At 45.9% G+C, this 25857-nt stretch overlaps 1 protein-coding gene across 2 annotated transcripts in view; it reads left to right on the forward strand.

Annotated features, from left to right (window-relative positions):
• The window catches only part of GPC3 (glypican 3), a 145441-nt gene that overhangs the window by 114059 nt on the left and 5525 nt on the right, over positions 1–25857 (forward strand). For both annotated transcript variants that reach the window (XM_032702407.1, XM_032702408.1), the window contains exon 7: positions 4647–4800. In XM_032702407.1, the coding sequence (XP_032558298.1) occupies positions 4647–4800 (154 nt within the window). The remainder of the gene's footprint in view (positions 1–4646; positions 4801–25857) is intronic.

A 25857-nucleotide genomic window follows, 5' to 3' on the forward strand; every position in this document is an offset into this window, starting at 1 on the left:
GAGTTTTCAAAAAGTCCACAACTTCAGCCTTATAAAATGGGTTCCTTTCCCCGATTCTTGCCTGTGATCAGATAATGACCTTCGTAAGCAAAACAACCCCAGCTGTATTTCATAATGGGAATATACTTCTGTAGATTGTAATGAGCTGTTAACAGGGAACAGTATCGTGTGAAAATCTGCACGTTTCCCATGATGCTGCCCTGATTTAAAAGCCACACGTAAATTATTTGGTATTGCAGATTTCAAGGTCAGCATTGGCCGTAAGATCTAGTTTTTCTCCCCCAGAACCCCATGTTTTCAGCAGGCTGGAATTTAAAATAGAAAAACCTGACCTGTTGGGAATCTTGGGAGTTGTGTGGGAAGTACCACGGGATCTGTGTCCTGTACCTGTAAGTGTGCGGCCGAAGTGTGGGGCTGGAGTGACAAAAACTCTTCCTTACGAGGCTTCTGTAGGAAGGCATCCCAGATCTTGCAGGTAGTCATGAGTTGGTGGGTTTGGTTGAGTTTTGGAAGGTTTCTAGCAGAGCCAGGGGTTGGTTTTCACTGCTGGGTTCAGTTCCCAGGATTCCTTTCTTGATGCCAAGCAGCACATGGATAACACGGCTGGGGATCCAATGTAATTTCTGCACTGAGGCACTTTTTCTGCTGTATGTGAATACTTGATTATTAAGCATATATTACAATTTTAATATTATTTTAGCTGCAAGTTCAGTCTCCATCCTCTCCAGCTTTTTAGGTTTGATCATATTCCAGAGGCTTACTAAAAACATGCAAAGAATTTCAGCAAAACTCTATGGAACACTTTTTGTTAAATTCTTTCAGTCATGCAAGCTAAATTAAATGACAGCTCTGTCCACCAAAAGATTACAAATATCAATCAGGCTTCTCCCCTAAACTCATGAAGGAATTAAATGTTTTTCTAAAAGTCTTCTATTTCCCCATAATAATCTCTTTGGCTGTTCTCTTTACTTTACATATTTTTGAAGTGTGTTGAAAGGGATGATTTTTGCCCTAAAGGAGCACAGTGCTTGTAGCTTGCTGACAGTATTTAATCTGAATTTGTGGGCACAATTTTGGGTATTGCTCAAATTGATATTTGCAATACCACAGGCTTACTTTCTGAACAGAGAAAACAGCTATTAAACTGCAGTCCAAGAAACACGATGCTGAGTTCTTTTCTGAGATGGGAGATTAATGATAAAAAGTATGTTGCAGCTCCCACTGTTTGTGTTAAAATTGGAAAAACAAGACCAGGTGGCTTAGTGGGCTGGTGGGCTGGTGAGCTCTGAGTAAAGCAGTTGTAAAGAATGAGGAGTTAAAAAGATTTCAACATACGGTGGCCCATCCAAGTCCAGCTGAGTCATTACCCTGCGTTGCTGCATCTGTTTTTGTCTGGTCACTGTACAGTTATGAATAATTGTGTAAATCACGCTGGGATGCCCTGGGGAGCTTTCCTTGCAGGAAGGCTCAGCACACCGTTCCCGTCTGCCTTGTTTTTTAAGCTGTGGGGAGACCACAAGACAAGACGAGCAACAAAGATGTGTATGGAGACCAGATGTGGCTGCCCAGTGTCCCTTGGAGCCCCTCATGCCAGTGCCCTGGCACTGCCCGCCCTACCCATCCAGAGGGTCATGGTTTCCAAAGGCTTATAAATATAAATAAAATATAAATATAAATAAAGCTGAGGGACATCTTATCCATTAGAACTTGTAGTCAGGAGCAAAGGAAGTTTCTTGCTGTGGTGGTTGTACAGATGGAAGATGAATGCCCTGCAGACCCCTCGGAGGTGCGTGTGCCCAGACTCCCACAATGAGAGCTCTAGTTTACAGTGGGTACGTTACCCTGTAGTTTTGCCATTACGGTTTAGCAAAGAAGAGTAGATATGACAGTAAACTCTTACAGCTGGGTGAATTATGATTAAGTTAAAACTATCTCACTGTTACATACTACTTTAGTGATCACCAGACTGTGTATTTTCCTGCCTTTTACCATGGACTTTAAACCACAGGACATGAATAAACCGTAATGTTAGGGTACAGTCAGCTCTGCTTGCTATTTAAGGATGGGGAATCTATGTTCAGCCCACCAAATATAATTTCATAAAACGTGCAGACCATCAGGGAGGTTGTGGAATGGTTGATGAGCGGGACTATGGCTGCTGCTCCGGACGAAGCTGAGACATTCAGCAACATTCCTGGGCCTGGATGCGCCAAGGGAGCGAGGTGAGATTCCCACCCCCTGCCTGGTCTCCTGCTAACTGTTACAGTAGTTTTGTGTCATAGGCTTTGTTTCTCCCAGAGCCAGCTGTGAAGTTTGACTAATCGAACCTCCCTGTGGTTGTCAGCAGTTGGGGAGTACGTGGCTGAGGATGGAGTTTTCTCCTGGAACAGGAAAGAGCAGCGTGGCACAGGGATGTCACGTTCACTCGATCCAAAGTCAGGGCCTGCGTGACATTTCTCAGAAAGTTCCTCTTTTATTGTGCCTGCGAAGGCAGAGAAATTAAGCTGCTAATTTATGGCATGCCAAGGAAAAAAAGTAGTTATACAAGAAATGCTCAGTTATTTTAATGTTTGAAAAGACACAATTGAAAAATCCTGATTTTCCCCTGCCCCCTGCTGAGCTTATTAAATCTGAAAATATCCCAAAGCTTAATTCTCTCCGCCAGAAAGTTCCTCTGCTTTTTTGGGTAAGTCATGAAAGTTGTGCCGCTGGGCTGCGTGGTGGGGTCCCGTCTGGCTTGCTCTGTGCCTTGGATGTGGAGGAACAAGCATCCTGCAGAGGAGTGAGCATCCTGCTGCTGAGTGGCTGTGGTCCCTTCCACCATGATGGGCTTGGGGTTTTAGTGATGGGCTTGGTTTTTTAGCAATGGATTTGAATTGGTGTGTGTGGTAATTAGCTGCTGCGTGAGGGAGACCCTCATTTCACCTTGAGCTGAGGTACTCTGTGCTGAGGACTGCTGCTATATTGGGCTTCCTTTAGAGAAGTCCAGGGGATGGTGTAAAGGCTCAAGCACTGGGCATGTTCTCTTCCTGTGCGAGGCCTTTCTCCTGCTACCCCAGCACTGCACTTGCCCTTTCATTTGTTTGTCATTTTTTTGTGATTACACTAGATTCTGGAGAGGCCTGTAAAGGTCTAAATAAAACAAAATTCCTGAAAAGTGAACTTAAACAGCCTGAGTCAAAGCCTGTTGAAGGACATGGAAGCACATCCCCGTGATCTGTGGGGCGATGAGCTGCCTTTTGCTGCCCACCATGGGTGTGGGACTGACCCAGCATGGTTCTCACGCTGGGCAGGCTTTGGCACGTGCCAAGGAGAGGTTTGCTGTATTGCTTGATGCAGCTGGGGAACCCAAAGGGGTCTCACATGGAGCCATTTGTTTTTCATTAGGTTATGCTCCTGTAATATAAACACTAAGGTATGTGGACAGTGCTGTGGACAGGGCGAGCCAGATGCCAAAAGCATTCCTCCAAGGCTGTATAAACTTCAGCAGATAAATATTTTAGAAACTGTTTTCTAAGGCTAGCTTAATAGTTTAAAAATATAACCTAGATTCCAGATATTAAAAAATGCCTTGCAAGGCATGCATATTGCTGCAAGAGATGGAACTAACTGAACCCCTGAAGTATGCAGAAAGCTCCCATTTCGCAATATCTTCTCTGTTACTTATCCTTTTCATTATTTTTTTTTTTAGCGCTGAGATTAAATTCAAGAAGGCTTTTAACAGCAGAGTGGCAGTGATAGAAATTTTCAGCATATATTAACTGGCTGACTCACACTTTTTCAAAGGGGATCTGGGTTTATGATGAAATAGCTGGTTGCTTTCAGCAACAGCAAAATCAGAAAAGTCAGCAGGAAGAGGAAGCCAGTAGCTTAAAATGTGTCTAATCCCTCCATGTGCCATGATGGGAGTGTGGGGAGCTCCCACCCATGTTTGGAAAGTAGTCCTGACCCTGTGCTCAGGGGAGGCATCCGAGTCCCCATCTCAGGGATGTGCAACCTCTTACCCTTACTTAGGACTCAGCTTTAAAACATCATTTAAAAGATGCTTTCAGTTGTGTCTCTTGGCTATCCCAAAAACTTTGATTAGCACACTCTGTGCTTCAAGAGTGAGGAATGAGATTTTTTAGGTTATGTTTGTGGGGTGCCATAAAGACCCAAGAGATCTGCCATTTCCTTCCATGTGTGTTACTTGTCATATGGGAGATAGTCCCTGAAAGCAGTGAGAATCCCCTGAACAAAGGCTCCTCTTGCTACTGTTTTTTTGCTGCATCTGGCCTAATTTTGGACACGTGTTTTGTAGTGACCCCAGAACTTTGATGACACTGGGGTCTCTCAGGGCTGGTTGATGCTCTGCAGCTCATTCAATGCTCATGGGGCAGAAGCTGAAGGGCATAAAATGACTCAATGTGGATTTTCCTCCTCCTTTTATTTCTTTCATTGAGGTTCTGTGTGCACCTTTGTCTGTGAATGAACCTGAGCTCATCAGTGCTTTGGCACAAAGAGTGCACTGGGGTCTTGTCCCACTGTTCTGACTCCACTGAGCCCCGTGCCCCTCTTGTCACCCTGTCCCCCTGCAAGCATAGGGTGGAGCAGCAGGAAGGGTGGAGGGAAGCAGCTGAATGACTGTGGCACCTCCTGTCTTTCAGCTGCTCAGAGGGATGGCTTTGCCCCACCGAAAAGCTCCAGGCAAAACCTCGGAGGAGGAGGAGGAGAGCGGAGACTGCGACGACGAAGATGACTGTGGCAGAGGCTCTGGGGATGGAGAGCTGCGAGTGAGGAACCAGCTCCGGTTCTTAGCAGGTGATGGGGATGGTGGTACCACAGCAGCTGCCCCTCTGTGTGTTGTAGGTTTTGGTGATGGTGTGGGGAGCTGCTCCCTGGGGTCTGCGCAGGTCTGCTTGCTGCAGACACCCCCGATGCCCTCCACAGCCACAGCCCAGAGGCTGATGATGCCCAGCATTGTGCCAGCTGACCTCGGTGGCAGCCGAGGCAGCAGCTGGAGAAGGAATGCTGCTGTTTTTCCAGGTTGGTTTTGCAGGGGTGTGTTGCAGGCAACCCATCGGAGAGGATTTGAGGCAAGTTGCAAACTTGATGTAGGTCCCAGTCTCACCTTCTTCTCTCCTTCATGCAAGCCTGCAGTCATGAGCTTTGAGACGAGCCTTTCAGCTTTCTGGAGGGCATCAGAAAGTTGGGAAGGCTTGCTTGACTGCAGCAAATGATGGGTATTTCTGATCTAGGCTTTAGAAAACTGTGGTAATTTTTTGCAAATAACTCGGGCTCATTTTGGAGAAGTGATTTAGGTACTCAGGAGCCTGAAATTGCATTGCTTGCCACTATGAGTCATGTCTTTGGTTGCTTTGAAAATGGCCCTGAGGCACTCCTGGTGCTTTGAGGCTGTGTTATTAATGAGTAGTCCCTGGTCACACATCGGGAGGAGAAAGAAAAGGACCAGTTGAGACTTGGGCAGTCACACGTGCTTGTTGGTGTGTGCCTTCACCTCAACCCACTAACCACTGTCATCCTGCTCCTGGCTCTGTGGAGCTCAGCAGCATCATCTGGTTTGGTTGTGTGAGCAAAACCAGGCTGATAGAGGCTGTGTCCAAGGTGGATGACTGTGCTGGACACGGGTCTGTGGGCTGGAGGCTTGGCCCAATTAATGCTGTGCTATGTGGTGCACTTCGAGAGACCAGACAACTGAACCTGGATAAAATCAGCTTTACAGCTTTGAAGTTTAAGAGGCAAATTTGGGCTCCTAAACGAAGCACAGATGTTTATAAATTCCCTTCCATTGGTCTGGGATAATTAAAATATCCTTAATGAAGTGAGAGCTGAAATATTAAATGCCAGTCTTATATCAAAGATTATTGACACATTATGTAAAGTGCATAAAATACATATATTCAAATATTGACTAAGGGAAATAAAAGACTTTTTAAGTCCTCCAGTCCAAGTCTGAAAGAGAAATACAGAATTCAGAGAAGAATAAAATATACTTTATTTCATCCAAGAACTAAATATCAAAGTGTAGGTTAAAGAAATACAGGTGATTCACAGTGTCCTGTGTCGAGAGCAGAGATAAGTGTTTCATTTTCCGTGATCTTTGTGTCACACCTTGATGCTATTTTTTAATGTGTTTCTAATTTCCTCTTAAAACCTTCCCCATAATATCATCAGTGATCTCTGAAGCCGGATATATAATCCTTTCTGCCTTTTTCTGTCTCTCTAGGCTAGTTTAATCACTGTATTGATCTCCCTGACAACTTGCCTGTCTGGCAACTTAGACCCCTCCCTCTTGTCGCTGTGGTGCACGAACAGGTAGTAGGAAAAGAGGACTAGTCCTCCCTTCTTCCCTGTGCTGCTCTGCTGGAGAGTGTTTGTTGCTGCCTTTGCTACAGGATGGGTAAATATTAACTTTAGGGCAGCAGTGTCTTTGGGGCATGGTGTTCCTGGCAAGTTAAGTCTTTCAGGTTGCTGAGTGTGAGGTTTGTCCAGCACAGCTTGAAGGCACTGACTGAGCTCAGAGGGCATGAGCTGTGCCATCAGGGAGACCTTCTGGTTTCTTCTTGCTTGCCCATGCCATAATCCTCTTTTCTTGTGTTTTGCTTTAGAGCAGAAAGGTGAAGCTGATCTGACAGTGACAGAATCCTGTTTGGTTGGTATTGGATATAAACTGTGACTCTGTTCAAGTTTTATGTTGGAAACCAGCCCAGGAAAAGTTGCTGATGGTGTGGAAATACTCACTTTCAACATTTTTGAGAATGATATTTCTTTTTACTTTGAAAGAATATTTTTCAATTAAATTTTTTTCCCATCATACCACATGTACATAGCAAGAAATAAAAGGGACCAGAAACCATTCCACATTCCCCCCCTTTCCACAATTTCTAAATTTTAGGGTAGCATGCCTATTTGAAATGATGCCAGGCTTTGAATCTGGAAATAGTTTGCAAAATGAACTTTTACATTTAATGTGGCTTTATCTCTCTCCTTCCCAAGGTAGTTACCCTGTAATAGAGGCAGACAGAACTGGGAGTGGCTGTGGTTTTATCCCGTGCTGGATGCTCTGCAGTGTTAAGGCAGGAACGTGGCTGGCTGGCTGGGGGAGTCTGTGTCAGTGCAGTGGTCAAACCCAAACCCCCTCTCTGGTCATGTTTGAGTGCCTCTGCTGACCCTCAGAGGTTTGCAGTCAGGGAATGCAGTTTGGGGTTTTGCTTTCCTTTTCTTAGATGCTTTGTTCAGCTTAGGAGGAAATTTCCTTGGCCCCATGAGGGCAGTGGAGAACTCCTGCCTTCCAAAGGGTTTCCTAAGCCTTGCAGATGGGCTTGGTGATGCCTTGGGGAGGAGGAGAGGTGAATGCCTTGGGCTGGCACCAAATTTGGCTCTCGGTTGAGTGAAAACATTAGCAAAGCTCTCAGGTCTTTGCATCTCTTGGATGCAGTGGGAATTTCTCCTGCTCCCCAGTGTGGGTGCTGCTGGTCCTGCCAGCTCACTACAAACATCTGCTGAGTCCTGGCCTCACTGAGATGTCCCCTCAGAAGGTCTTGGAAATAAGGAGATGAAAAAAAGAGCAAAAGGAAAAAAAAGAGTCAGTCTCAAATACAGACTAGTTTTGATTTATCGCCTGTTGTATAAAATGTAACCTTTGTTTCCTATTTATAATGAGCCTGTAATAACTGGACAGTCAACTTGAACTTTAATGATTTAAACATACTTGTAAACTGTCAAGTCAAAACTTTGTGAGTGACTATAAACATATGTTGGTGAGCCCTATATGCTAATAAATTCATTATTATGTTGCCCCAGTGGGAAACATGGAGATGGCAGGCTTTTTTTTATGATAGGTCTTTTATTGTTTGTCACATCTGCAACACATTAAGGGTTTTGAAGGCAGATGATGTTTACAATAAGGGGGAGGACTGAAAACCTCCCAGCTCAGAGAAGAGTGCATCCTGTTTGTCAATGGAGTACCGATGGAGCCGGCACCCTGGCCATGCAGCTATAAAAATAGAGCTGTGTACATACACACACATGTATTTTTGCCACACCAATGGCAGATCATGTCTGCGAATTAATTATAGTATTTTCCCCCAAATTATGAGTCAGTGCAAATGTCTTCCAGGCTCTACGACACAAACATGTGCTCACAGCCCACTGGGATCAGTCATCCTGCATCCTTTGGGGCACCCAAAGCAAACAGAGCCCAGGGTGGCTGGTGCTTTGCTGATGCTCCAGCCAGCCACCCATTAATTAGCTCACCTCTGGTGTGCTCACTCCAGATGCTACTTACAACCAACAAGGTCGTTGCCAGGAAGCCTGGATATAAAATGTGGGTGCTGGAGAGGCTCCTGTGCCATGTGGGCAGCTTTATCAAGTGCTGGGAGAGAGAAGGTGCAGGCTTTTTGGGGGGTTTACTAAGCTGGTGTGGTCCAGCTCAGCTATGCGTGTAGGCTGTGCTCTGGGCATCTCACAAGATTTTCTGGGAGGAAAATATCTCTTTTAGTAGCTGAAGCACCCAGGGAATGTTCTGAACAAACCAGCAACTGTGGGGGAAGGGTTTGGGAGGCTGAGGGGAAGATTTACCCTTCCAAAATATCTGTGTTAGGCAGTAACAAAAGTTGTCTTGGGAACAGATGGATTTGGCAGAATTAAGTAGAAATAGTTTGTCCTGGGAAGGGAAGTTGGCCCCATCCCATGAGATATGTAAGGATAGATGTGTGCAATAAAGATATATAAAGATGGCTCTGGAAGTTTGTGTGTGTAAAAGAGCTCTCCTGCCTGGCTGCTCCTGCTGCATAACCTGCAGGTAGTTTTTCCTCTCTGCTCTCCCTTGGCTATTCCTAAGGGGGAGAAGGAAGCCCTGAGTTTTCCTGCACCCTGCCCATTTGCTGCCAGACCCACTGGCTGGGTGGGACTCCTGTGTGGGTTTGCAGCGATTCACACAGCACCCAGGTGCTTTGTGAAAGATCAGCACGGTGTCCCCCTTGATTTACCCAGGTCTGTAACTCTTTAGTAAGTTCTGGCTTGCTTTGCCTCTGATTTATCCTCTTGGCAGGGTTTTTTCGAGTGCTCTCATCAAATGGCTGGTTTGAGTATCACCTGTGGGCTGGCCGAGCATGGCCTCTTCCCAGGTGGAAAAGCTGTTTGTTTGTAACCCCTTTATATACGTTACAAAGGTGTTGATGCTTCCAAATGGGAACATAGGCACCTTGTAGAACAGGTGAGGTCTCCAGCAGCCACCTTTCCAGAGAGAAGGGGCTGCTGTGTTTGTGTGCTGGCTGTGCCCTGTGTGGGCACAGAGTTGGACCCCCGTGCGAGTGAGTATTTGTGTTGAAAAAGGGGACACTCCCAACCTGGGAGGAGTGATGAGAGTCTGCTGGGGCTCACACCATGCACGTGCTGAGAGACAGACCAACATTTGTTAAAATATTTACAAGATCATGTATTCCCATCCTTTATCATAGTGATTGCTGCTTTGCCAATGCCTCCAGTGTGTCCTTATCCCAGCACCTGTATCTGCTGCTCTGCTCCATTTAGTGCTGGGTCTTGGGATGTTCACCCCTCTGCTGAGACAGACGTTTTGAAATACCCGATTGACTTCTAAAAATACTCCTTCCACAGGTGAGAGATGTCTCCATCTGTGTGGGTTTTGCTGACAGTGCAGGGCCACGTGGCTGTTGTCCCTTCCTGCTGTACAGCCTGCAGGCTTGGATTGTCCTACTGACAAATATCATGTGTACAGTATCAATATTTACTGTGTGTTGTTCTGCTCAGCCTTCAGCAGAGGTGCCCTGTTCTTGGCTCAGGCAGTGGGGTGAGCTGGGTCAGATTGACACAGCATCCTTCTGATGGGTTTTTCTATTCTGCTAAAAGCTTGAAGACTTTTAACTAAAATTTTCTGTAGCAGCAATTTACTTTTTTTATTGACTTCTTTTTTTTTCCAAAGAGGGTGCTGTTGAATGCTCGACTGAAACAAGGATAACAGAAACATGCTGTTTTACAAGACATCCTGTCACAGGGTGAAAAAATGACAAGGCCAAGTGTCAGCTAGATTATCCTGATGGAAGAGCTGGAATTGTACCAACTAAAACAGTGCAATAGCTTGATTATTGCTTTTATATTTCAAGTGTTTGTGTTTGTTGAGTTTTTCTTTTAATGAAGATTTGGTTGAAAGTCAAGAATTCTTTGTCACTGTCCAAATACAAGCTGAAAGATGGGAGTCACATGTAGCAGTTGGCTGATTCTCTAATTGAGTGGCAAGTTCATTAACTTCTGACGTCAGCAAAAAATGATTTTTTTTTAATTGACAGACTGGGAAAATTATTGGTGGTGTTCAGAGATGAGTTTGTTTATAGCGTCCTATAAACTGTTTCTGCTGCTGTGACTCTTCCAGGTCTCACACTGTATACAGTGTGTATGTTTTGAAGAGTTCTTGTAACCTCTGTGCTGTGAGTTCTTCCAAAGAAACACTAAGTTCTGCCACTGAAGAACCAATAAGTCATCTATCAGAATTTGTACTTTGAGAAAAGCCACATATCTGCAAAAAACATCTGTGAAATCAGCAAGTAAATCCACTGGATATATTAATCCCATGCTCCTATTTTTCTGGTTTCAATTTTACTTCGATTTTTAAATGTTTTTTAACTTTTTCAGTGTTGTGCTTACAGATTCAAGTCTGGGCAATTTGTATCTTGTATTTTTATGACCTGACTTCCACTGCCTCAGTCCATTCTGATTCAAAGCAAAGAATGATGTACCAGTTTTTTTAAGGCAGAATCAGTGGATGCATCATAAATCACACGATGCATTGCATTCCCAATGTGAGCAGACATTGGTCTGAATCCTTCTTTTGGAAGTCCAGATCAGTGCAGATGGGGCTGGTCCATGGGCTCAGCATAAGGTGATTTGGTGAGGCTGAAGGGCTGGAGACACACTGATGGTCAGATGAGATGATGCTTCTGCTGTTACCCGTACAAATGCACGGAGGTCTTTGGAAATCTATGATTGCTCATCAGTCCCAGATGTTTATAATGCCAGTCTGCTGGCAAAAGGCTTACCCTCTAGTTAGGCTGCAAGTTTGAATAACAGTTTGTATTATGCCAGGGTGTGTAAGGAGATGCTTTTCAGCAGTGTAATTTGGGAGCTAATGTATCTTTAAATTGTTACTGAGTGCAGCATTTTACATGACTGAACACATCAAAACAATTTCAAGTATGCAAAAATCTGCCCAGTTGCAATAGTGATGGCCATATTTATCTTTAAAGGATGATGAATCTGTTTTTTGTGGCTGAAACACATGAATGCTGATGAAGTTGGGAAACACAATTCCTGACTTGGATACAAACCTGGTTTTCTTTTTTTGTCATTTTTTGTTTTGGAGAGACAAAATAGTTTAACTGGTTTTCTTTTTAAGGGACAACACTAAAGGCATATTTCAGACAGGAGCAGATCAGGTGCTACTTGCTAAAGGACCGACAAGATAACCTTACACTGATAGTCAAGGCATCATATCTGCACAGTCTGTCATACAAAGGGAGGTTTGTCTGCCAGCCCGATAACAATATAACATGTTGATTGACTTTTCACATAGGAGAGGGTGCCCCTTTCATGAGTGGCTTGGCTTTTACTAATGCCTTACTGCAGGTAAGCTGATAAGAGTGATTATGGGGATGTAATAAATGAGGCTGTAGGGCACAGCCCTGCTTGGCACTGTGGGAGAGGGCTCCGGCCCTGGAGTGTGTCCCAGCCGTACGGGATGATGTGTGTGCCTGGCACTCGTGTTTGTGTGCCAGCACTCAGCTGTAAAACATCACAGGGATGAACAGGAGGGGTGTCACACAGTGGGGACACCCTAAGGTTGTGTGCAGTCAAAGGCACAATTAGACAAATTCACACAACTAACATCCATCAAGAACTATAAAACACGGCTTGGCTCGAGATAAGCTTGACACGCGTCTGCCCAAAAGGTGTCTTGGGGAAATACAACTATGTCAATAACTGGAGACACAGTTAACATTGAGGCAGGTGGCCATGTCTCATTGGAAGTGTCTGGGAGAGGGCCCTGGGCTCTCAGCTGTGGCTGCTACATTTTGCTGTCCATCTTGCCCTGAAGGAGGTGTCCAAGAGAACAGATGATGTTTCAGGTGGACCATGGAAGCCACTACTTACTGGAAACATTGTGGGTGCAACTTTCAGAGCAGTTTTGAGCCCTAAAGGGAAGAAGATGGGAAATGCTAAAATTCTCCAGACTGCCTTAAAAAGCTTGACCTCTCAGTTCCCCTCTTTCAAATTTGAACAAATGTGTTTGTTTTTATGCAGGTTATTGTGGCAATGACCTGGCAGTGAGAGTTGTGGCATCGCATTGTGTGAGTAATCAATGGCTCTCTAGAGCTGGTGTTTGCTTAGATGTGGTTGAGTGAGAGTCCACATGGCATCGATCTCTGGGATCCAACAGGTTCCTACTTGCTGCAGACAGCAGCATTGCATTCTTGAAAATTAGTTTTTACATCTTTCCATAAATATAAATGTATGTATCCATGATGTAATCAAGCCTCATTAAATGAAGCTGTGACTTAAATATCTGGAAGATGTCTGGATGTAGCCTGGATGGAGGAAGAGGCATTGCTTGAGATTAAATCAGTGGACAGCCGATGCTGGACTTGTGCACAGGCCTGATCATGGAGCCTGTTGCTGGTGGCTGTTGGTCTCCAGCAGAAGGAAGCACAGACCTGCCCTGAAAGCAGCCTGTTTTTTAAGTCCTTGCCAGAAAGATATTGGAAAGGGGAAGAAGGATGCTCCTCCAGAGAAACCTCTTAGGATTCCAGGGGTTTAATCCTCATTTCTTTCTCTCTTCTCACGCCTTGTTTTGCAAGTGAAAATAGTGTGCATTCGGGTCTGGCCTGCAAATCACTCATCAGTTTGTGCATAACCAGGACACGATCAATTACTGAGTCAACACTGCTCCGTGCGCTCCAGAAACGGGGGATCCATCATCCGTCAGGCGGGAGCTCTCCTCGACTGTTGTGCATTAGCCCCAAGCTGTGCACACACATCTGCCGGGGCTGACACCAGGAGTAACATGAACTGAACCAGGTGTGTTTGCCTGAGCGCAGGCTCCCCTCGTTCCCAGGTGTATTTCCAGCAGATCCCGACCCCTCTCGTGCTGGGATGGATGAGCTGTGAACTGGAGGAGAGATGTCCTCCTTCCCACGCAGTGACTGCCACGGACTGTGCTCTGCCTTCTCCCTCCATTCCTGGCCCTGGGGGTCTCACAACTTGAAAGTGAGCCCAGATGGGTTTTTTCTGTAGGAACAAATTTCAGGCAGCCAAGTGCTTTTGAAGTTTCCTGACTTTGCCAGCTTTTCTGGGTCTGTGGTGCAACTTCCTTGGGGCAAAAGTGCCCTGGCTTCAAAATTTAACCTCCCCTTGTGTTGCTTTTAGGGCAGGTCAGAAGCTTTCTGACTGGGAGACTGTGTTGCAAACTGCCTCTCCAGTGAAGCATGCTGGAGTTTTGGATGGGATTTTCTTGTTTTGGAATAAACTGAAACATCTTTCTCAGCTCTTGCAGCAGGGAAATGAAGCAGCAGCAGCCTGCTTGCCTGTACTGCAAGGTAATCCTGTTAGGTTTCACTCCAGAGCAGCTTCTTGTCTAAAAGTCTGCTTGAGATTATGTTTATAATTACACACAGAAAAAAATAAAATTAAAATGAATTGGTTGGACTTTGTTGGAGTGGTATGTAAACTTGCCTTTTTAGAAATTTTTTTATTTAAGCAACAGAAAATTTGGAAGCATTTTGCCTTTGTTCTGCTTTGGAGCAGTAGCACATTCTCCCTTTTCTATGGGAATGGAAATCTGGCATTTTGACCAGCTTCTGTTGTTTCAGAAAATGTCTTCAGTGGTATTTGGGGCTCTTGATGACATCTTACTGTCTGTTCCTGCTTTTCGTTCTCTCTTTGCTACCCGTGGGATCTGGGACGATGTTCTGCCCTTCCCTCCTGCAGGAGGCTGGGTCTGTGCCCAGCTGGATCTTGAATGCCAACCCAGCAGCGCCTTTCCTTTCTCACACCTTCCTTCCTTGGAGGGCCCTTTCTGCATATCCCATCTCCAAGCAGCCAGGAGCTGGTGCCTGAAGTGCTGCCTTGGGGCAGACTTTGCTGGATGCTGAGGGTCCCTGTGTGCCCAGGATGCTGCTGCATCCCTTAGCTGGCAACTCCCTTGGTGGTTCTGTGCTGTGATGTGTGGGGACGGATGTTTTGTGGTGGCAGGTACTGCTGGCTGCTGAGCATCAGGTTTGGCAGCTGGACAGACTGCCGGGGCATCTGTCACTGCCTCAGTCCAGCACAGGAGTCCCAGCAGGATTTCTAAAATGTAAATTACAACTGCAATGTGATACACATCCTTTTTCTTTACTTTTTTTTTCCTCCCTCCTTCCTGTTTGAATTTAGTGTCTTGAGTCTCTGTAAAATTGTTCGACTTGAAGCTATTTTGGAGCTGCTTGTGTCTCATGGATACTGGAGACGCTTCCTGCATGGGGAGGCAGACATCTGCTGCAGCCTGTTTTTGGAGTTTTTTGTGTCAGGCAGACTGCAGTTGGCAGGTGGGAGACGGTGGTTATTATCAGAATCTGACTAATATCCTCTGCCTCCTTGATAACTCTCCACCGGCTGCTCTGCAGCTTCGGTACATTTGCTTGTCCTTTTCTGGTTCTGTGTAGATCATTCCAGTAAAAAGTAAATAAAAAAAAAAACTTGTGTGCTCCCCAAAGTCATCGCAGAACACAGCCTGCAATATCTCTTCCTCTTCCTTTGTCCACATAAATAATCTGCTAAGGCACGTGCAGAGAATGTGAAAGAATGTGTTTAGACACAAAAACGCTCTCCTCTCCCCTTCCTTCTATAGGCAAACTTACCCACTCGTGCTCCATTTTCTGTTGTCAGGAAGCATCTGATTCACTGTTGCCTTCCATGTCCCTTCCTGACACTTGTGGCTTTATTTCTGCCATTGCAAAGACTAAAAGAGGGTCAAGGTCCAGAGGAGGCCACAAAGATGCTCTGAGGGCTGGAACACCTCTGCTGTGGAGGCAGGCTGAGAAAGTTGGGATTGTTCAGCCTGGAGAAAAGAAGGCTCCAGGGAGACCTTATTGCAGCCTTCCAGTACCTAAGGGGGCTACAAGAGAGCTGGAGAGGGACTTTTGGCAAGGGTATGGAGTGACAGGATGAGGGGGAATGACTTTAAACTGACAGATTCGATGTTAGGAAGAAATTCTTGACTGTGAGGGTGGTGAGGCACTGGCACAGGTTGCCCTGAGAAGTTGTGGCTGCCCCATCTCTGGAAGTGTTCAAGGCCAGGCTGGATGGGGCTTTGAGCAACCTGGTGTAGTGGAAGGTGTCCCTGCCCATGGCAGGGGGTTTGGAACAAAATGAGCTTCAAGGTCCTCTCCAACCCAAAATAATTCCAAACCATTCTATGATTCTATCAGCTGTGCCCAGCACCTTGTAGCTAAGATGAGGCAGTGCACAGCCACCATGACTGCTGTGCCATTTGTCTATGAGTGCTTTCACCAATGGACCAGTTTTTCCAAATGTGGGGCCAGTGGCAGATATCAGATGTGTGGGGGTCACGGTGGCAGTCTGATGGTTTTGAGTAGGCATTTGTCCCAGATAGGTGGACTGCGGCCAGGTGCAGGGAGCAAAGGTTTTGCACGCACTGCATTCCCCTCCTGGGCTCTGGTGGGATGTTCCTGCCTGGCTGTGGGCTTTGGTGGCAGTAAGAAAGCTTTGCCCTGGTGGGGTGAGGTGCATGTGCCTGGGACAATTGGAGTCGGGCAACTCTTGTGGACATGGAGGTCCTGAATCTGCCTGCTCCAAGCATCTCCTTGCTGGTTTTGATTCCCCCTTCACACCCCTCATTAGCTTTATTTACCCAAGAGGCATCAGGGATGCTTACCAGCCACTGCAGTAAAAAAAGCTGAATGGTTTGTCCTGGGCCCCAGACCAGCACTCCAGGTCTGCTAACCCTTGCATTTCCAGTGAACAAATGCCAGCTGGTGAGTCAGGTTTTGATCTTGGAGGTTCAGCTGATGTCTTTCCCTCTACTTTGCTTCTCTAAACATTTCTTTTTACGGCAGCCCTGAATATCTGAAGGCAGCAGAGATAGTATGGCACCGTGGGCAGAGGTGGGTCTGGTGCAGCCTGGAGTTCACAGCTATGAGTGTCCCCCAGGTAAAAATAATTCCACTGAACTTAGTCCTCAGTTGCCCGTGGACTTGGGCACCAGCTTGAGTATCTTGTTGATACTTAAGTGACTGCTGGGCCAGACACCTAATGTTATTAGCAGATGCTAAAGAGGTCTTTCTTATTTAGTGGCCTTAATTTATTAAATCAGGCAAAAGTGCTGTTGGAAGAGGAGTGCTGGAAAAGGGAGCAGAACGAGCTGTGAGTTTCCAATTTCTGCTGGATCAGGCCCCTGGAGATCTATGTGATCTGGTGCATTAGAGGCAGTGCTATTGCAGTGACTCATAAACAGATGTGCCCAATTTACATTGCAGCTTAATACCTTTGTTTAAAAAAAAAATGTTTTTTTAAAAGACAAATGTGTTAAAGCAGATGTTTCCAGTAAAACAAATACTTGTGTGATTTACAAACAACTTCCTACTGCCAGAACTCATTAAAAATGTGGAAAAAAGAAAAATGGATCTGCGTACCAAAGAAAAAAATCCAAAAATAAGGACTTAGCAAGGAGGTATTGCTACTCACTGAATGAAAAGAACTGCTGTGCTTGGGTCGGAAAGCAAGAGGTTAGAACGTGATTTCGGTTGCTATTAACAGTAAGGTTCACCTGACCAGCTGCATACATTAAGGAGCAGAAACCTGTCTGTAAAAATACTTAACCAGCTCCTGTTATGTAGGATACAGAGTAACTGGGATCACTGTGTGGGATTACCTGGAGGTTCCTAAATCCAGGTTTTCCACTGAAACCTACACTGGGGAACTGGATGGCTGCAGGATGGCACTAACCCCTAAAGCAGAGCAAAAAGATGCAGTTCCTACAGCAAGCCTCGCTCCCAGGGGTCCCTCCATGGGCATCTTCCCTGCTACATCCCACAGCAGGATGGGATGCACAAGGGATACTTTGTCTGCCTCTGTCTTGACCGGCAGCTCAGGCTGCGCCTGTTCACCTGTTCCTCTCAGTTTTTGGGAGGCAAAGGCAGGTGTGTTCTTAGAAGCTCATGTTACCTCTGGTCTCTTTGGACCAGCTTCCCACCCGGTTCCGTTGCTTGCCCTGCAAGGCCAGCGCTCACGTTCCATACAATTTGACACCCCATGTGGTCTTAATGGGTTTCCCAGGCTGCAGCTACAGCACAGCCACCACTTTTTGTTAGCTGCAGGGGCTGGCAATCCCCCTTTACCTTCCAGCTCTTTGCAGCACAGGTATCATATTTTTTTAATGCACTTGCCACCTATTTCATCCAGGCATTTGTTGCTAAAGAAACAGTGATAGCAGATGTTTGTGGGTTGGCAGACTGCTCATCTAAATCCCTTGTGTGTGCCCTGGGCAAATGGCTCGATCAACATCTGAGAGGACATGAAGTCATCCAGGCAGATGGAAAGACAGGGAGGCATCCAGCAAGCCTGAATGGAGCAAAACGGGGATCAGGAGGCAGAGAGGATTTTGCTTCTTTGCTAGAGCATTGCCTCCAGAGTGACCAAGGCTGCACAAGTCCTGTGTGATCTGTGTTGGTTTTTCCCAGTGAAGGATAATGGCTCTGCATGTGCTGCAGTCAGGGTGGTTTCTGGAGCATCTCAGAGCACCTGGGCATGTTGTGGTGCCTTCCCATGGCTCTGCTGTCAGAACTGCTGGGGATGCCTCTTGCAGCTGGAGGAGCTGGGAGGATGGGGCAGGAAAAGGCAGCCTGCTCATCCTCTGCAGCCTGTCCCACCCAGGGAGGGGTGACACAGCAGCCCAGCAGCCAGCAGCACAGGAGGAGGCAACAAGGATGATGTGAGGAGCTGCTATTACTTCTTGGCACATGGATATGGGATGTCTTATCAGGGCTGTCCAGTTCATCATTAGGAAAAATGACCGCTAATGTCAGAGACTCTTGGGGTGTCCTTAGGAATAGGAACTGAGGGGATGCACAGAAGGATGGCTGTGGGATGGGACTGCTCCTTGCCCTCCTGGCTCCCTGGTGTGTCAGCTTTTCATGTCTTGCCATAAAGAGTGTTTTCAGAGCCAAACCTCGAAAGGCTGCCTTCTCAGGGGGACTTGCTGGGATGTGTCCAGAGGAATTAGAAGTATCCTGGGAGGAGGATGCTGCCACTTCAGAGCAGCTTGGGGCACTCAGAGGTGCTTTTATCAGCTCTTCCATCAGTGCTCCTGAAGCCTCATCACAACCTCGGCTCAGTTTTAGCTGTTGGTGAATGGAGGCTTGTGCTTGGCTCTCAGGGACTGTGAGGCTTCAGTGCTTAATTAATCTCTGTGAAGCAGAGGGCATAATTAATGCCTGTGCTGAGCTTTGAGACCCTTAGGTGAAAGGCAGCGAGAAATCTGGTTTGGTCTGTGGAAATCATCACTGGCTGGTACCACGTGCTGTGCACGGCCATCCCAGTGTGGCCACTCACCCACTCATCCTATCACAGTGTTTGGGGGTCTTTTGGTCCCTGCTGGTGCTGTCTCAGGGAGGGCCATGGGCAAATGTAGCCCAAAATATCTTCTGTCCCCTCCATGCTATGATGCTCCCCAGTCAGTACTAATTGTCCTGGGGACATGGAACCGAATGGAGAAAAAGCTTCCCCTCACTCCTTAAAAAAGGGGACATCTCCATCTGTTTTACTGGTATTCCCACACAGGCTTTTGTGATTTGTTCCTGAAATCCCTTTGTTTTTCAGCCATTTCCTCAAACAAAGGGGGAAAATTGTCACTAATTGCTTAGTGCTGGTTTTAGATTAAACCATCTTGCAAAGACTAAGCAAACTGGATTAAAAATTTGATATATTTTGGCAACTTAAGGACAGCCAGGTGAATTTCCTTCCTGATACCTATAAAGCTTTTTTTTTTTTTTCCTTTTAGCATTGTTTTTGTGGGTGTTAAACATGAAGGAGAGGATAACAGACTGCAGATATATTGAGTTCTAGCTCAATTGTTGGCCACTATTTAAAGAAGATGCTTTTAGCAAGTCTTTAAAATTCCCTCCCCATTTATCAGTTGTCAGGTGTAAAACTGCACGTTGGACAGAATTGTTCCCTGTTGCACCCCATTGTGACACGCTGCTCCCGCTCTGGGTGATCCACAGACATTTTACACCACTCAGCACCAAGCATTAACAGAAATAAATTAACGCTTTAAAAGTGTAAACGTTGTATTTCACAGAAGTCAGGCAGGATATTTGGAAGGGAAAGAAATGTAAATAGAATGAAATTCTTAAGCAAGATTATTGATATGACAGGACTAAAGGGCTTGGGATTCTGTGAAAAGTGCCTCTTTTCATCCCTCTAATAAGTCCATTACTTGCACTCGGGAATATTTTAAGGTCCTTTTCATGCTGAATCTGGAGTTGAGCATGCTTTGCATTTCAAGCTTTGTCTATGAATCAGTAGAAGCCAAAGTTATTTCTGCTTTAAAATAACAGGAGCAGGGAACAGCTAATCTCTTTTCATTCTGAGTCCTTACATTATTTTACTGGACAGAGTTTGTGTTGGCTACAAAACAGGGCATTCACAAAATCTATGAGAAGGAATTTAGTCTAAGAATGAAGCCTAGATTGCAGTATGCATAAAGACTCCTTTTCCTAAGGCCATTAAGAAATTCCAAATCTGAGCTATTTTGAACAGTGACATTAAATTAGCCTTGCTAATTCCAGTAATTCAAGCCGATAGCTGAGTTTACAAATCTACTAGATGAGGCCTTCCCACAATTACAATCTCAATGCGCTTTTCAGCTAAGGTGAGTTGGCACAAAAAAAGATAAATAAATAAAAGGGGGGAAAATGCTCTTTCTGTTCTGGCTTTTGAGATGAATATCTCTAAAGAACAGTTAAGCAGCTGTATTGCACCAATAAGACATCCCCTGTCCTGGACTGGTAAGTTCATTTTGCCTCTAATGTGCAAGGGAAATGCAGGAAAGAGACTGGATTTTTCCCTGCTTTGTTTTTTCTGTTGTCTCTTTTCAAAGGAGCATTTATGCTGCTGGAGGTTGTAGTTCAGTTTTTGGTTGTTTATTTACAGGTGGTAATTCCTACTGGGAAAAGAAAGAGTCTGACTGTCTTACCCTCTTTTGTGGGGGAAACCCCCCCAGCCTTTAGTGGATAAATTCAGGTTAGAGCAGGTGGAACAATGATACAAAGCTGCAACCCCTGTTATTCCTCTGGACAAGAAGTTGATTTTCAGATCCCAACACAACTGAACATTCCCCGAGTGATGTAAAGGTTTTGAGAACATGCTTTCAAAGCCATAAGGCAGAAAAACATGAAACATATAAAAATTGAGTGCATTATTTAGAAGGGTGTTAATTTTATTAGAACTGAGCTGAGGTAATATAAGGGCGAACGTAAGTATTCACATCAGCACTTGGGCTGCAATGTTCATAAAATGTCCTTTTGATCAAGCTGTGAGTGTTTTGATCCTTATTCTGTGAGCATCATTCAAAGTGACCTAACTGTAGCTCCAAACAGGCATCTGCAGCTGCAGAAGTCCTTGAGCAATAACAGGTCAGGAACTTGAATGTGTGCTCTGCCGGGAATGCTAATATTGCAATCCTTTTTTGTTGTTGTTGTTCCAAATAAGAAAGCAAGCACAAATACTCTCACAAAATAAAAATTCCCAACAGAAGATTGTCCTGCCACCATCAACTGTAGATGCTTGAGTCAAAATATTAAACAAAAAGCTGATTTTAATCTATCAGAATAATAATGGTGTGGCTGCTAAATATTTTTTTATCATTGGCTCATGAGTGTTTGACCTTTCTCCTCTTGCTATCATCGTGACCATTGGCACATCCGTGATTTTTTACAAGACCACCTTGATTTAAGAGGATGTTTTTCTGCTGGGTACCTACAGGGTTGGGTGCAGCCTCCTGCAGCTCACAAAACCATGGCAGCACATTTTACAGTCCCATGGAGCCTGTTTGGAGAAGGGATGGACCAAAAAGCTTGCAGGAGACTGGCAGTCATCCCCTCCTCTCCCTGGCAGATTTCTTCCCACTGATGCATGTTGTCCATAGGCTCAGGTACATGCATCAGATTGTGCCCCAAAATAGTGCTTAGGGCAAAATCAGGTAGACACAGTTCTGCTGTTTTTAGGGGCTGGAGGCAGCTGCTATTGCTCCCCAAGGCTGGAGTGATGGCTGGGGAGGAGTGTGGTGAGGTGTTGGGGGGCATGAGCCTGATTCTTTTTTCTGAGAGGGTGGAGGGGGGAGGCTGAAACACAATTCTTGATTTCCAGGAAACTCTTATCTCTAATCTCTGTAATCCATTTTAGAGAAGATTTTGTGGTTTTTGAAGGGATTTTCAAACTGGATTATGTAGCCTTTTTATGTTGATTTTCCACTGTGATTGTGACATTCCTGAGAGTGAGCCATGATTGCTACAGATAGCATGGAGAAGGAGGCATTTGTGGACCTTGGAGCCCTACTGAGTTGTCACCTCCTTCCTACACTGCTTGCTGGGTCAATAGAGGTGTCTCCAGAGCAATTTGCTTGCTCCCACCAAATGAGCAGTGAGTCCTTGTCCCTAGTACCTTCTTGTGGCTGCACCATACAGACTGACTGGGGGAGATGCCAAGTAAAAGTCCAGGCCCAATCCCCTCCATCCCTTGCTCCCTCCTGCTGGAGTGGGGGCAGTCAAGGTGGTCTCCTTGAGCTCCGACATGTTCCCAGCTGTAGGTCCCCAAGCATAACAGGGAGACCCTTGGCCTCCAGAAGGAGCAAGTATCATGGCATGGGTCCAACACAGCCCAAGCTCTGCTGCCACAGTGTCCTGGTGCTCAGCAGGGATGACACTGGGTTTCCAATTGGAACTGCGACCACCATCCGGATCCAGCTTTCAGCACCATCATTCCACTGGTGTTTTGGGACTAGGGTTTGCTCTTGGCCTGGGACGGAGGCAGGGAGCAGGACTCAGCCTGGATTTGTATCAGATGTTACACACACCCAGTAAGCAGCTGGGTTTAATTTGGGTCTTTCTCTGCAGCCATGCAGAAGGCAGTGCAAAGCCAGGTCCTGTTTTCAGACTACACTGGCTGTTTCTGGGGCTTCTTCCAGCACAGGGAACATGACCTGAAGCTGTTAAAGAGTTCCAGCCTATGAACCCAAACCTTCTTCTATATAAACTAGGAAAGTTGGGTATGGTGATGTTTCCCAGGGCCATCTGCATTACCCCATTTTTATAGGCTGAAGTCACTTTTATGTTGTTTCAATGCAGGTCCAGGTTTGTTTTTATTTATTTATTATTTATTTATTTATTTATTTATTTATTTTAGCAGCTTAACACAATTAGAAAAGCCAGGAGATGCTGTAGCCTCTTGGCTCCCTTCTCTTGGCAGCTCTCTCACCTCAGCCTATGCTCTATGCAAACATTCCCCCAGCATGGACAGGGGGAGCTTGCTCTCCATCCATGCCAGTGATCCCAGGCAATGTCAGAGCACAGAACCTCAGGGAGTTTCTCCAGGAACAGAGGCAGGCTGAGCAGAAGAGCACGGTGTACCACCATGCCTGAGCCTACCTGCCAGCTCTACCTGTGTGCTGAGCAGGTCTGTCCATGCACAACCCAAATTCTAGTGTTATGACCTGAAATCTCACTCCAGATATTTCCCTTGGTATCATGAGCCTGGTGGAGTCTGTCAGTTTGATCCCCAGCTGAGAGTGCTGCTCAGCACTTTCTTTACATGTGTGTTCAAGGAGCAAAACACCATCTGCCTTGGATTTTTTTTCTTTTTCCTTAAAAGGTAAGTAAGGCCTGATGGATGTCCAGGGATTTTTGACTGAATGTAGACGTTGCACAAAATCCTGGTCCTTTTTGATTGAAGAGGCACATGCCTGGATTCCCACTTGGAGCATGAATGCCACGAACCCCTGGTCTCCATGGCTTGGGCACTGTTCATGTCTGGTTTCTGCACACAGTGAGTCACAAAGGACAATGTCAGATGTTCCTGGGTGCTGTAACACCACCATGACTTTTCTAATCAAGCATTGAGAAATACCCTTCTGCCTTGAGGGCTAGTTTTAGTGGCTAGCATCTGGAAGGCAGGAACCATTCACATTCCCCTTAGAACTGCATTTAGCCAGCACCTGAATGTCACTAAGTGTCCTGAGCTTGAAGAGTTGAAGGCCAGCATGCAGCAAGCAAGAACCACCTGTCCTGGTCATATCCAAAGAGCTTTTGAGAGATAAAAGATGAAGGACAAAATTTCAGTTTGATGTGATTATATTGTTTTCAGTTATTAGAATATGAAACATTTCATTTTGCTCTTCTATCAGTGGGAACCATTCCTCCCAAAATCAGTTCTGTTCCTGAGATGTCTCAGGTGATAGCAGAGTGTTCAGAAGGGATCGCTTCGTGGTTTAGATCTTGAAGGTCTACAAAGAGGAAGAAGATGACTCCACATCTGGCTGGGCTGATGTACATGGGAGATCTGCAGGAGCATTGGTTGACCCAGTCCTATATTGCTGCCACATAAATCACTTCACTTCCATTCATACTCTTCTGTTTCCAACTATTTGTCTTTTTCTGTCTTGACTCCTGCCTTTGTCAATGTTTTCGGCTGTACATGTTTAGCTCCTTATTTTTCAGTGCTTCTCTCCTTGGTTTTTTTAGGTAGCAGCTCTTCTTCTGGACCTTATAGCTGGATATGAGACCAGGGCATGCTGCCTCATCAGCAAAACACAAGGAGTCTGGCACTTCCAATTAATAATGCTAATGAGATTTGTTAATTTTTAATAGATTACATGAGCGCATTTTGCTAAACACGTTTTTGTGGCTCCTCTCTGTGAGTGTAGTTCAGAAACTCTTTCACACTCTGCCAAAGGGAAAATGATTAATGCAATTGCAGACGCCAGATTCTCTTCGGGGTAAATCTAGAACAAACCAAGGAGCAAAGAGGAATTTAATGAGTATGTTTTTGAAGTAAACATAGGCCCAGGTCATAAATGATAGCCCTTCCTCACCCCAAGCCTCTGGCCAAGGTGGGGTGGAGGAGCAATTGCTTGAATTGAGGTCATGGTGCAGCCCCTCTGCCTGTACCATATGATGTATTCGGTTTTTGAGGATGTTTTGCCCCTTCACCCCATCAAAAGCCTGAGGACGTCTGTGGAGACACTTTCGTAGTAGTACTGGGTGTTAGGGAGCCAGGACATGCATACTGGTTGCCTTGCAGAGCTCATTGCCTGGTGTACCCTGAACAGCACCTGGTTGCACACCTGGTGTGGGAGTGAGATGGACCTTTCTCACCCCTTCATCCCCCCAAGTCAATTTATTTACTGCCTCCTAGGGAGCTTTGATCCTAGGGGAACTTCACCCCCAATCAGTGGTGGTTTTTGTGGTGGTGCCTGCAGTCTCTGGGTCACTGGGGAACACACGCTGCAGGCTGGGGGCCATCGGTGGCACACCAGGAGCCAAGAGCTGTCAAAGAGGCAAGGTGAGGGAGAAAAGTCTTGGTTTGCAAATCAGCAATCCCAAACCCGATTCCCTTGGTTTTCTGCCTGGGAAGTTGGTTTTACCACTTGCTGCTGAGCCACGCCAGGCTCTCTCAGCCACGTTGCAGCGGGATGGTGTTGAGCTTTTTTTCTTCTTTCTTTTTTTTTCCCCCAAATCTGTATTGCCAAGAGCCGCACCTCCTAAATTGCTGTGGAGGAGGTGGAAAAGCAGAGGCACAAGACCATGCACATGCTGCACATCCATCTCGGTGATCTCGTGGCTGTGCCAACACAAGCACCACAGCCAGCCCTGGCTCAGCGCTTTAATTACACCCCGGCACGGCCGCACCTATGGCTGGGCTGTTGCAGCTCGTTGTGCAAGAAGACAACTGGCAAACCTGTTGGTGCTCCAGGATTTTAGCGGTAATAAGCCAGAGGGCAAAACCTCCCTGTTGAGATGAAACCATGCTTGGCTAGGTGTTTGGAAGAGTTTAAGGTATTTTGGAGAAGCAGAGGGTTGGGGTTCTCAGCTGTATCTGTGCAGTTGCAGCTGTTTGTGCCATGTGACCCCACGGATGGGTTCAGGTGTTGCCTTTGTAGACAGGTGTGTTTGTAGTATGAGCTGTTTGCATGAGAAAGCCAGATAACTGGAGGTTGAGGTGAGCAGAGCTTTTGGTGTTCCAACAGGAAGAGTTTGAGATGAAATTGGACTGTTCTTCTGAATTTCAGGTGCAAACACCTGTGAGAGTGAAGCAGTTGGTACTGTAGAGATGGAAAGAGTCGGGAGCCAGGTTCAGGCAGCCTGGTCTATGGAATCACAGGGTTTTATGCTTCACCTTGTAATGAGTCAACAGTTTGGGCTTGACTCAAACATCTCTCTCTTTGAGAAGTCCAGTCCTGTTTTGGAGACAGCAAGTCTAACGTATCTATTGGCAAACTGTTGCCCACAATGAAGATGCTTGCTGCTTAAAAAAATTAAACCGAGCAGCGCACCCTGGAGAGTGTCATTCTCATTGGCAATGGTAGCATGTGCTTTCCTAAACCAGTCCTGAAGGAAAGATGCAGGCAGACATTGGCAGATGCAGGAGCTTGCCAAACTGACATTTCTACTTGATGTGTTTTGCACTCACTGGAAACACATGGCCACAATCCATTCCCTTCCTGCCACAAGTTTCCATCATCTGCAAACAAGGGCCATCACCACGTCCCCACAGGTGCTTTGGCCCACTCAGCAG

This window comes from Chiroxiphia lanceolata, chromosome 14 (assembly GCF_009829145.1).
Source record: "Chiroxiphia lanceolata isolate bChiLan1 chromosome 14, bChiLan1.pri, whole genome shotgun sequence".
Taxonomy (NCBI): Eukaryota; Metazoa; Chordata; class Aves; order Passeriformes; family Pipridae; genus Chiroxiphia; species Chiroxiphia lanceolata.